At 46.7% G+C, this 12,958-nt stretch overlaps 1 protein-coding gene across 1 annotated transcript; it reads left to right on the top strand.

Annotated features, from left to right (window-relative positions):
* The first annotated feature begins 1,179 nt into the window (after nt 1-1,179).
* On the top strand, nt 1,180-10,807 carry GHSR (growth hormone secretagogue receptor). Its single transcript, XM_033148141.1, has 2 exons — nt 1,180-2,006; nt 10,229-10,807. Exons 1-2 carry the CDS (start codon nt 1,241-1,243, stop codon nt 10,534-10,536), a joined length of 1,074 nt encoding a protein of 357 aa, XP_033004032.1. The 5' UTR covers nt 1,180-1,240; the 3' UTR covers nt 10,537-10,807.
* The last annotated feature ends 2,151 nt before the right edge of the window (nt 10,808-12,958 follow it).

Below are 12,958 nucleotides of genomic sequence, written 5' to 3'. Positions count from 1 at the left end.
ATCCGTGCTTTTGACCTAGTGCTCTAGCCACTACACACACTGGCTCTTGAATGCCCATGGAAAACCGGCAATTAGATTTCTTCTGGTGGCAGTGGCTTTCCTTCTCCTGCAGCAGGTAGTGAGGCTTGAATGCCAGAGCTGTGCTTTGGGTTGCATTGGTGGATTGTCCCATCAGGACAGGAATTTGGGGCAGTTGAATGAGCCGGAGGGTCTCTAAATGCAGTTTGGCTAGCTGACCGCATTTCGAATTAAGTCAAATAATACATGCTGCTATCAAAAGACCATTAGCCTCAAACTTCCATAGCCCACAATCTAAAAGAGACAGAGATTCCCTAAATGGACGGATGGCATTGCCTGCTGGGAAGATGATGAACTTTGGTTTCCCCAGAGCTTCGATTCTGCAGCCCAGTTCACACATGCACCTTGTTGTATTTTAAAAAATGAAAGTGTAGCTTCTACATATTTAGATAAAGGCATAGAAACAAAGTGTACACTTATCACTTGATTACTGCAGCATCTATCCGGTGATGGCTTTTGCATGTGAATGGATCACCTCAGGCAGAAAGGTCGTGCCTGTCCTGTCTTGTCCTTATTATGACCATCAGTGCTTTTCAAAGGAGTCCATTCTCACTGTCACACAATAGCCATCGCCAGGTGAATTAAGGAATGTGTGATTATAATTAATTCTGACTTTGTCTACCCATCAGGAATCGGGGGTGACTGTTATTTCACATGAGTTAGCTTATCAGTTGTGTGGCCTCAATGGAAAGGCACCTGAAGTTTGGAATTTAGCTTTTATCTCAGATTCAGGCTCTCTTCTGACTCCCATACCCCTGCTCCCACACGCCTTGCTCATCTGGTTTGGGTTGTTATTGAGGCCTTTGTAGGTCATCTAGTCTAACCCTCTGTTAAGTGCAGGGAAACCAGAGCTTAGACCATCACCATCCTCTGCTCAAAGATCTCAAGCAAGGAAAAGCCCACCCAGCACACCTGGCGATGGCTTCCTTTGCTGAACTCCACCACGAAGCTCCAACCAGCACCTTTCCTCCTGGAACTTAAGCCCTTAGATCCAGGCCTCCTCCTAACCAGCTTATTGTTTTGTTTCCATACAGCACCCCCCGTGCCATTTGTCGCTGCCGCCACCACGATTGCCTTGTCCCGTTTCGGGCATGAGCAGTAGCTGATGTAGCCTTTTCAGACCGCCCCTGCCCAGCCCGTGCCCCGGCGAGAGCCCCTGGGGATGTACAACGAGAGCAGCCTGCAGGTTGCGATGGATTACGTCGGCGACAACGACACGTTGCCTGAGTACCCTCTGCACCTCTTCCCCACGCCTCTCCTCACCGGCGTCACCGTCACCTGCGTGCTCCTCTTCGTGGTCGGGATCCTGGGCAATGTGATGACGATGCTGGTGGTCTCGAGGTTCCGGGACATGCGGACCACCACCAACCTGTACCTGTCGAGCATGGCTTTCTCGGACCTCCTGATCTTTCTCTGCATGCCCCTGGACCTCTTCCGCCTCTGGCAGTACCGGCCCTGGAACCTCAGCAACCTCCTGTGCAAGCTCTTCCAGTTTGTCAGCGAGAGCTGCACTTATTCCACCATCCTCAACATCACGGCTCTGAGCGTGGAGAGGTATTTGGCCGTCTGCTTCCCGCTCTGGGCCAAGGTGGTCATCACCAAGGGCAAAGTTAAGCTGGTCATCCTGGTGCTGTGGGCCGTATCCTTCGCCAGCGCCGGGCCCATCTTCGTCTTGGTCGGGGTCGAGCACGAGAACGGGACCAACCCGTCGGACACCAACGAGTGCCGGGCCACGGAGTACGCGATCCAGTCGGGGCTGCTGACCATCATGGTGTGGACCTCGAGTGTCTTCTTCTTCCTGCCCGTATTCTGCCTGACCGTCCTCTACAGCCTCATCGTGAGGAAGCTCTGGAGGAGGAAGAAGAAGGACATCGGGCCCAAGACATCCATCCGGGACAAGTACAACCGGCAGACGGTGAAAATGCTAGGTAAGGGTCTCTTGGTTCCGTTTCTGACATGGTGTGTCCCTGTAGACCAGAGTTTCCCAAACTTGGGTCACCAGCTAGGACTACGATTCCCATCACCCCGGTCCTGCTGGCTGGGGATAATGGGAGTTGTAGTCCTAGCTGGAGACCCAAGTTTGGGAAACCCTGCTGCTGTAGACCTGAGATGTGAAATTTTGGACCAGCCGCAAGGGGTGATATCTAGCGCCAGTCACACTCACGGTAACTTAAGTCCGTTGATTTCACACTGCACATTTAAAGCACTGTGATCCCACTTTAAACAGTCAAAAGTGTTTTTTGGGGGGTGGGAGGATGTAGTTTGTTCAGGGTGCTGAGAGTTGTTTGGAGACCCCAGTTTCCTTCCCAGAGCTACAATACCCAGAGTGGTTTAGCAATCCTTCTTCCCTGGGAACTCTGGGAACTGTAGCTCTGCAAGGGGAACAGGGGGTCTCCTAACAACTCTCAGCACCCTTAGCAAACTACAACTCCCGGAATTCTTTGCGGAGTAGCCACGACTTTTTAAAGTGGTATAATAGCGCTTTGGACAGATGGTGCGAATGTAGCTTCCGTCTACTCTGAGTATGACTTAGTTGGAATTATTGTGTTTATATTTTAATTGCCTTCCACACGCATCTCGATGCAATGTTTAGAATGCAGCAAAAGCAGCTAAAACACTTTAAGACAACATAGAAAAATAGCGGCAGATTTTTAAAAAAATGAAAAATCCATTAGACACCCGTGGCAGAGACTTGCTCATCCAGCTGGGAAGGCTTGTCAGAACAAAAAACATATTGAATGGTTTCTGGAAAGTGCAAATAGCAGGCATCTGTCGTATTGCAAAAGGAATGAGGTTCTGCAGAACAGGGGCAGCAACACTAAAAGCCCTGCTCTGGGTCGCATGAACACGTGTAAAAGGGCTGATCGGGAAGACACCTTTGGCACCCTTTGCATGCATTCAGGGGGTAGAGTTTGCACAGAACCAACACATGCATAACTGAGCACACACAGGCTCCCGTGTGCATGGTCTGGTCCCTTGGAAAACGGGGCCTTACAGATTGCACATGCAGGTGCCTGCATGTGCACACATGTTCAGGTGTGCGCTTGCAGGCTCAGTGCAAATGGCATAGAATGCATGGGTCAGCTCCTTCTGTACGTCAATTTTTACTCAAATGGAGGAGCAAAACTAGGACTGAAGCTCCTGTGTGTATGAAAATGCTATTATTAATTATGATAATAGCCTCTGAGCCTCTGCAGTGTATATTTCTCTCACTGTTGTTGTTGTTCAGTCGTTCAGTCGTGTCCGACTCTTCGTGACCCCATGGACCAGAGCACACCAGGCACCCCTATCCTCCACTGCCTCCCGCAGTTTGGCCAAACTCATGCCAGTCGCTTCAAGAACACTGTCCAACCATCTCATCCTCTGTCGTCCCCTTCTCCTTGTGCCCTCCATCTTTCCCAACATCAGGGTCTTTTCCAGGGAGTCTTCTCTTTTCATGAGGTGGCCAAAGTACTCTCACTACTCGCAGGCATAATAAGTATGTGAAAGGATCCCTGCTGGATTCTGATCAAAGGTCTATCGGATTCACAACTGGATGCTTCAGGGAAGTCCAGAAGCGGCACATGTGGACAATACCAGTGGCGTTGTGGTAAAATTCAAAGCGCATGGCATCCCACAGCAGGTAAAGCAAACAGAAGTAGCCATTGTGGATTCCAGATATTTGCTGGACTCCAACTCCCATCAGCCCCATCAGCCATGGCCAACGGAGAGAGAAGATGGGAGTTGCAGTCCAACAATATCTGGAGGACACCATGCTGGGCACCTCAGTTGTATTGGATAGATTGTTGGACTTGAAGAACAAAGGAAGCTTCAATATACCAAGTCACACCATTGGGTCATCTACATTGACTGACACCAGCTCTCTGAGGCTTTGGACAGGAAGTCCCTCCCATCCCTACCTGGAGATGCTGGGTCTTGAACCTTGGACCTTCCATTGCAAAGCAGATGCCCCAGCACTGGGCTGCAGCAGCACCAATGTCTACTTTGCTAGTGAAGACCTGGGTGTCCATCCCTGATCAGTCGTGGCGTTTGCTGGGTGCCGTGAGCCTGTCACTGTGTGAGCTGAGCCTCCCTCACGAAAGGATCATGTGCCAAGACAGGCGCAAGCTTACACTGCAGGCACATATTACTCCAACAGATTAGAGATTCCTCCTCCGTCGCAACACTGGCAATGGCCCTTCCATGCTATGCTTCTCGTGCAACTGGTATTCAGTGGGATCAATGTGTCTTCAGGAGCTGGCAGAGTGCCAATACTGATGGGACCTCTTGGGACCAAGTAAGAAGGTCCATATGACTTCCTTTCCTGAAAATCTTTCCTTCCTTCCTTCCTTCTTTCTGAAGTTAACCACTGGACAGCTCTTTTTTAAAAAAAAAAAAATCATATTTTTTTTTTTAAATCCACTTTAACAAACCAATCAAATCACATTAAATGTTCCAAATTATACATAAACATAAAAAATAGTCCAAATATTCTGCCAAATTATAAATTTTTGCATTTCCCATGCTTCAAACTTGAAGGGCTCTGATCGACATCAAATTTCTTTTGCATTCCACAGTCATTTCCGATGATTCCCCTAGTTCTTTCTGATACTATCCTTCATCTTTCTTTCACAGCCTCTGAGTTTTTCAGACAAGCGAGATTAAACAAATGAAGATATGTTTCTGTGTGGATTTAATGTCTATGATTCTCCCATAAATTGCAGTGCGTCCTCGCATGTTGGTGCTTGTTAAATCCAAAGGTCCTGCAACTGGCAGCTGCCATCTCAAACAGTTCTGATAAAATCCAAGCTAAGCGACAGCTCAATAACTTTTCCAGACCGGCTGCTTCAAACTTTAGCCTATTCAGGGGAGGATTGCTGGGCAAGTGTAATGAGATATTGGATATTAAAGGCTCACCTCCCCCTATGGCATTGTGATTTTGCCGCCTGGTCTCGCTCTTCAACATGGCGGATTTCCTCATTAGAGCTGCGTCACTCCCCACAAAGCAAAGAATGTCCAGGAAACCGTCCAAATTTCATTGATAAGACCTCCAACAGCTAATGATGCTCTGCCTCTCGAAAGTATCTGCATCTTGAAGAACCTTTTATCCTCGTCCAAGCAAATCAAACATCAAAACACCTTATTATGTATTATTTCCATTTCCACACAGTTTAGAATTTTGAAGCCATATTATGTCCATGAATATCAAACTTTCAAATCTCGCTTGCTATACATGATGAAAATGGTCCTTCTTGGAGGGGGTTTTGCCCAGTAATATAATATATAAAAAAACAAAGAACGATAGCAAAGAAGGCTCACCCCCCCCTTTTCGTCCTGTTCCCACATACCAATTAGATATTAAATCTTCTTCCCCTCAATCTTCTTTAGCACCTCAGAGGCTGGGTTGTTTAGCAAAATATTTCATCCCTTCTTGTTTGAAGCATGTCCAAATCCTAAGTCCAAATTTTTCATATTAAGAAATGGAGATTGTGGCGCTCGCGAGAGACAATGTCCAGGAGAGCCAAAATTCTCTTGGGGGCTTTGCATCCAGTGCCCCCCAGCCCTGAAGTCGAAGCCGAGTTAATAGGCAACTGCAGATGAGGCAGTGTCTTCCCCATAGCACCACTGGACAGTTCTTATTTGTAGTTTTTAATTCACCATGGTGTTCGGGGTTATTCTTGGAACCATTTTTAACATTGGAGGCCCAGGTGGCCTCTGTGGCAAGGACTGCCAACAGCAACAACAACATTTATGCCCCACCCATCTGGCTGGGCTTCCCCAGCCGCTCTAGACGGCTCCCAACAGAATATTAAAAACACGATAAAACATCAAACATTAAAACCTTCCCTAAACAGGGCTGCCTTCAGTTGTTTATTTCCTTGACATCTGATAGGAGGGTGTTCCACAGGAAGGGTGCCACTACCGAGAAGGCCCTCTGCCTGGTTCCCTGTAACCTCACTTCTTGCAGTGAGGGAACTGCCAGAATGCCCTCAGTGCTGGACTTCAGTGTCCGGGCTGAACAATGGGGGCAGAGACACTCCTTCAGGTATACTGGGCCAAGGCCATTTAGGGCTTTAAAGGTCAGCACCAACACTTTGAATTGTGCTCGGAAACGTACTGGGAGCCAATGTAGGTCTTTCAGGACCGGTGGTATATGATATTGGCGGCCACTCCCAGTCACCAGTCACCTATCATCAACTTCGGCTGCTTAAGTCGACTGCACCTTTTATTTTATTTTTAAAAAATAAAAAATAAAACAATTCCTTCCAGTAGCACCTTAGAGACCAACTAAGTTTGTTATTGGTATGAGCTTTCGTGTGCATGCACACTTCTTCAGATACACTGAAGCAAAAGTCACCAGACCCATATATATAGTGAGAGGGTGTGGAGGGGTAATATTCAGAAGGGTGGTGGGAATGGGTGATTGGCTGATTGGTGTGATAAACCTGTTGAGGACTATTAATGACTGCAATTGGTCTTACAGGAAAAAGCAAGGGGTGAGATGGCTAAAAATAGCTTTTTTATTTTTTTAGTTATTGCATTCATATCACAATATTCTCCAATGAGCTCAAGGTGGTGTACATGGTCCCCCCCCACAACAACCCTGTGAGGTAGGTTCGGTAGACAAGCAGTCGCTTAGTGCATTTCATGGCCAAGTGGGAATATGAACCCTGGCCTGGTCCAGAAGGCTCTTTCAGTGTCCTTCTGCTCTCTTAAAGGTAAACGGACCCCTGAACATTAGGTCCAGTCACGGACGACTCTGGGGTTGCAGCGCTCATATCGCTTTACTGGCCAAGGGAGCTGGTGTTTGTCCGCTGACAGCTTCCGGGTCATGTGTCCAGCATGACTAAGCCGTTTCTGGCGAACCAGAGCAGCGCACGGAAACGCCGTTTACCTTCCCGCTGGAGCGGTACCTATTTATCTACTTGCACTTTGATGTGCTTTCGAACTGCTAGGTTGGCAGGAGCTGGGACCGAGCAATGGGAGCTCACCCCACCGCGGGGATTCGAACCGCCAACCTTCTGATCGGCAAGCCCTAGGCTCTGTGGTTTAACCCAGTGTTTTTCAACCACTGTTCCATGTTGCCTGGTGTGCCGTGAGAAAAATCGAAAAATTACTTTATATATAGTCAATATAGGCACAGAGTTAAATTTTTTAACATTTTCTAATGGTGGTGTGCCTCGTGATTTTTTTCATGAAACAAGTGTGCCTTTGCCCCCAAAAGGTTGAAAAACACTGGTTTAACCCATAGCGCCACCCACGTCCCACGTTATTGTAATACATGCATTGTCAATCAAATGCCCGGGTTTATTTTTTATTTTGTTTTGACTATGGCAGAACAACACGGCTACCTTCCTGAGAGAGCTGTCTCGGAGGTATGTCCTAGCTGGCGAAGTTTATTTCTACTCTGCGCGGGCTCCCAGGCTTCATCAAGAATCGAGTCTGTTAAACCATTAACTCGGTTTGTAGTGAATTTCTGCTTGAACAGTTATGAGGACAGAGAGATCTGACTCAGCTTCACATGCCCGATGCACTTATGCATAGAAATTCATTAATGGATGCACACAGAGCTCCTTTGAAAGGCCACATATAAATATTTTAAATAAATGTAATACAAAGAACTCTGGATCCAGGCCCCCACAACCAACACAGAAACTACTTATACCAAACTTTATCAATACAGTACGTGTTTATTTTATGTTTGTGCACGGATATATTTGTGTGGGACTTTTCGCAATAAAATGCACCCCCTCCAATTTTGCCTCCTTTTTTCTGTTCTAAACAAAAACACCCCAAACGTGTCAAGTTACTATTAAAAGTGATAAATATACATGGCCCTTGCCAAATTCGGTCATCTCAGGCAACTGTCATTACAGAATTCATTCCACAAACTCTTGTTATTAAACTGCGTAATCCTAGGCATATCTAATCAGATCTAACCAGTGTTCGAAACTGAGATATGAAAGCTAGGAGCCGAATGTCACCTTAAACCTAGATTATGGGCACAACAATGGAATGTCTGGGGATGCTTTTTTTATAACAAGAATGCAAAGCTGAAAATGAATGAACTGCAGGTAAAATATTATGTTTATTTTTCACCTGGTCTAGTCCTTCCCCTGGCCACCCCCTAATATTCTTAAGAGGACCTATTCTCCAGTCTTCAGAGAGTAGCTAGAAGTGGGGAGACAGAAAAAAGGTCCTTATTTCCTTCCACTCTGCAGTTTTAATCTGAAATCTTAGGTGCAGTCCCGTGCCCAGAGCTCAGAGCTCAGAAACTACTTGTGCTAATGAAATCCCCTGTCGCAAAATGCGCCTAGAACAATGGGAGTTTCGAACACCTTCACTGAGACTTTACTCCCAGGGAAGTGTTAGAGGTTGGCAGTCTAGAAAAAAGGCTAATAATCACTGCAGTCATCCCTGCACACTTGGCAGAGTCATTTGATTCTGCGTAGAGGAAATTAAACTGGCACTGGCGATGCAAAGGAAGATTTCTTTTATAATTTCATTTTTATTAATGTCTTCTACTTGCCATAGATTACTACAGAGCGGCCTATGTTCTGTTGAATTAAATCTGGGCAATTAGGGCGGTAGTCCTAGACACACTTCTCTGGAACTGTGAGTAAGCCCCATTGAGCTGCAAGGGATTTACTTCTGAGTAGACATGCAGAGGATTGCACTGTGGAAACTCCATATGATTTATCATCATAAGAACTGGGCAGGGGGATCTTCAGGATTGCAATGAGATTACTGCACTTTTCCGTGTATAAGACTAGGTGTTTTTTTAAAAAAACTTAAAAATAATGTTAAAAAAGGAGGGGGTAGTCTTATACACGGGGGCAATCTCCCCCCATTTTCTTAATTTTGAATCCCCCAGAATAGGCGGTGTCTTATACACGGAAAAATACAGTAAATACCTTTGATGGAGGAGAGGTTTGTGTGTTATGTTTTGACTCTGGGTCTTAAAAGAAAACCTGGACAGAACCCATTTCTGTAGTGACAACAGTCCCACTGTCCAAGGTCTTAGTGCTGCTGCTAGACATTTCTTAGCCATAAAGAATTGAACATTGAAGAGAGAAATGAATATACGGCAGAATATTTCGTGTGCAATTTAGGTAACACTCCCTAATCCAAAGCTTCTGGGCAAATGCAAGTCCCCATGAATTTTGGCTCCAATTAAGAGCGTGTGGATGGACTCAGGCGTTCGTCTGGCTGTGTTTAGTGGGTCTTATTTGCGGGGAAGTGTGCATCGGATTGCAGCCCAAACCTTATTTTATGGCAGGGAAGCTGTGGCTCCCCGGATGTTGCGGGACTAGAACAGCCACCCACCCCTGATGTCATATATCGTCAGTCCATCGATTGAAGGGTACCATACCTTTATTTTTCCAGTTCCTCAATATCAATCTCTTGGGCAGCATTACGCCACGTAAAATCCATTAATAATAACTTTACATGTCTTTTAGAACGGCAAAAAAGAGAGGGCAAAATTGGAGGATATGCATTTTATGCAAGGCGTCCTCCTTCTGCCTCGCCCCCTTTTCTTGGGGTGGAGCGAACATACGCGCACTTAGCCAATGCTCACTGGGCCAGGAATGTAACCCCTGCACAAATCAGCCGTTGCCTGTATTATGAGCAGTAGTAATGGTGGTATAGCCACATTTTTAGGGTCACTACCTGCTTTTCGAGTTTTATTTTGTTGGCCTGTTGTAGCTGTTGTTTTAAGCTAGGCTCCTCCACCACTATGTGGAGCAGTACCGAACATTTCTTTTATCTGCTGGCAGAGAGAGAATTTGTGTTGGCTTACGCTCCAGGGTGGGGGAGGCTGCTGTTTTGGGTCTTTCCCCCTTGGGTGCAGTTCTGTAGAAGGGTGTTTGTGGTGTCACGGGGAAAAGTAGCAGGGGAAGATGGATGCCCAGGAAAGCGTGGAAGGGGCCAAGCAGCCCCTCCCAGCTGCTGCTTTTCTAAGGCAAACTACACCTCCTCTTCCTGCTTTCCAGCAGATTTCCGACACCAGCTTTCCAACACGAGATTTCTAGCTGGGCCTTTCACTGTTATCTTACGCCACCTCTGTAAATCAGCAGGGTGAAAGGAGAAAGGCTAGCTAATAACGTGATATCTCCATTTCTCCCTAACATGTATGTCCTCTCTCTCTTTCTTCCTCCTCCTCTTCTAGCGGTGGTGGTCTTTGCTTTCATCCTTTGCTGGTTGCCTTTCCACCTCGGACGTTACCTGTTTTCCAAATCCTTTGAGGACGGATCCTTGGAAATAGCTGTCATCAGCCAATATTGCAACTTGGTGTCCTTTGTCCTTTTCTACCTAAGTGCCGCCATCAACCCAATCCTGTACAACATCATGTCCAAGAAATACCGGAAGGCAGCTTACAGGCTCTTCGGCATCAAGACACACAGGAAGAAAGGGCTGTTGGGGTTGAAGGAGGGAGGATCTCGAGTGTGGGCAGAGTCCAGTGTCAGGCAAACATGACGCCGCCGATTGGACCCTGCCGTCACCTAAAGCCACAATAGAAGGGGAAATATATTCAGGTTAAAGGAGCTCCCTGGTAGACCATCTGCTTTGCAGGTAGAAGGTCCCAAATTCAACCCCCTTTATCTCCAGGTAGGGTTGGGAACGTTTCTAGTCTGGAACCCTGGAGAGCTGCTGCCAGTCAGTGTAGACTTTATGGAGCTACATGGAACCGATGACCTGGCTCAGTAGAAGGCAGCTTCCAATGTCCTTATCTGCTGAGCTTTCTGTGGAGTGGAGAGTGTGTTTCGTGCATAATAAACATCAGCAGAGAGGGAGAGGAAAAATTCCTACCTTTTCTACCATTTTCAGTGATTCTTTCTCTGTCACTGGGAAGAAAGGTGGTTTGCCATCCACAAGATGCAGGACATGAGCTAATAGGGCTGTGTTTTACTGGTAAACAGCTCAGGGTGGGGCAAGCGGCAGGAGCTGGGCAGAGCCAGGATGGGGGTGTGGTGCTACAGAGAGCCCAGGAAGCACAACGAAGGAAATTCTAGAGTGATGCACAAAGTTCATTTCCTGTTCCCATTTCAAAGATCCTATGAAGATCTTTGAGTTGCCACGCCCAACTCTCTTCTCCTGCATCTCTTTCAAACAAAACCTATTGATCGTCACTCAACCGATTTGCCAAACGGCAGCGGATGCTCACATGTAACCAGCCAAAGAACAGGGAACGTGAATGCAGAATCCAGTGTCTCTGGGGCACATCCAGAGCTTGGAATGAGTTTGTTTGGATTCACCAAATTTGTTCAAAAATCTCCGAATCACACCTGAAAGCAAGCTCCCATAATTGCTGAGTGAAACAACCATGAATTAAGAACTTTGAACTATTTCTAGCTCATCTTCAAGTCCATCCTCTTACATGTGTTTTTTTTTTTACTCTTTAAAATTCTCTGGGCGTTTAATCTTAAAGATCGCAATTGTTGTGGGGAGTTGATTAAACCATTCACATTCCACTTTGTGTTTTGATGCTTTTGCAGCCGCCTTAAGTATGTTTTATGCATCAGCACAGTAGCTTGTAACATTCTGAATGCTGAAAGTTGTTGTTTTTTTTGCTGAGGATTGTTTGGGTGAACTTTTGAGCTGTGAACTGCCTGTGAACTAAGCTAGTTCATTTTGTAAATGGACGAGCCTGAACGGGAATCCCTTTCTGGACATGTGGAAGCTGAACCAGAACTTGTTTCTTTTTGAGGTTAGCTTTCTAGGCTCTGTATGCAAAGGGGGAGGGATGTGTGGACCTAGACGTTTGCTGAGTGTTGTGGATTGAATAGGATGTAATATGGACTCTTACAGGTGAGTGGGGCACCTGTAAGAGTGGGTGAGTGAGCGAGTGAATGAGATATTGCCAAGAGTTGACAAGCATAGGATATCCACGATTCAGCAGCAGGGAGAAGGAAAGGATGTTAACATTACAGTCTCAGGACAGCCCTGCTCCTATGAATGCTACAAAGGTCACTGACAGCTCCAAAAAGTGTCTCCATTCAATTCTTTCACACACACACCCCAAAACGGTGCACCTCCTCATTCTGTACAATAGTTGACATACTTTACTCTAGAGAGGAGCTGCCTTTCAATATGAATGAACAGAATGTCAGCAATGAATGTTCAAAGAATGGCCGGTGAGAACCTTAGCTCCCCACCTTTTTTTGTTTACTATAGGAGTGCCAGGTTTGCAATATTCATCCTAAAGGTAAAGGTAAGGTAAAGGGAACCCTGGCCATTAGGTCCAGTCGGAACGACTCGGTTTGCGGCGCTCATCTCGCTTTATTGGCCGAGGGAGCTGGCGTACAGTTTCCGGGTCATGTGGCCAGCATGACTAAGCCGCTTCTGGCGAACCAGAGCAGCGCATGGAAACGCCGTTTACTTGCACTTTGACGTGCTTTTGAACTGCTAGGTTGGCAGGAGCAGGGACTGAGCAACAGGAGCTCACCCCGTCGCGGGGATTTGAACCGCCGACCTTCTGATCGGCAAGCCCCAGGCTCTGTGGTTTAGACCACAGTGCCACCCACGTCCCTTGTAATATTCATCCTAATCATAGCCAAATGCTGATGCTCAGGAAAAAAATAAATAAAAATTACACGGAAATGTTGGTGACGTACGCTTAGGGCTGACTCGCACAAACAAGTATATCACCCGACAGTTTGTCACAGGATGCCTGCTGGAAAGATGTCAGTGGGTGGTCTCAAACCTCGTGTTGTTGAGGCATGACAAGTGGCAGGGACTAGCATCAGGGCACCAACAGAGTGCTTGCTCCATGTTGCAAAGCTTGTTGTCACATCAATATTGCAGTGATGCAACACTGCCATCGCTTTGTTATAAGAAAGAAGCTGGCCGTTGTGAGGTGCTGTCCTGAGGTGGGGGCTCAGCCCCAAGTTACTTTGAG

The sequence above is a fragment of the Lacerta agilis genome, chromosome 5 (assembly GCF_009819535.1).
Source record: "Lacerta agilis isolate rLacAgi1 chromosome 5, rLacAgi1.pri, whole genome shotgun sequence".
In the NCBI taxonomy this organism is placed as follows: Eukaryota; Metazoa; Chordata; class Lepidosauria; order Squamata; family Lacertidae; genus Lacerta; species Lacerta agilis.
The sequence above is the reverse complement of the archived record's forward strand: the minus strand, read 5'-3'. Positions and strand labels throughout refer to the sequence as shown.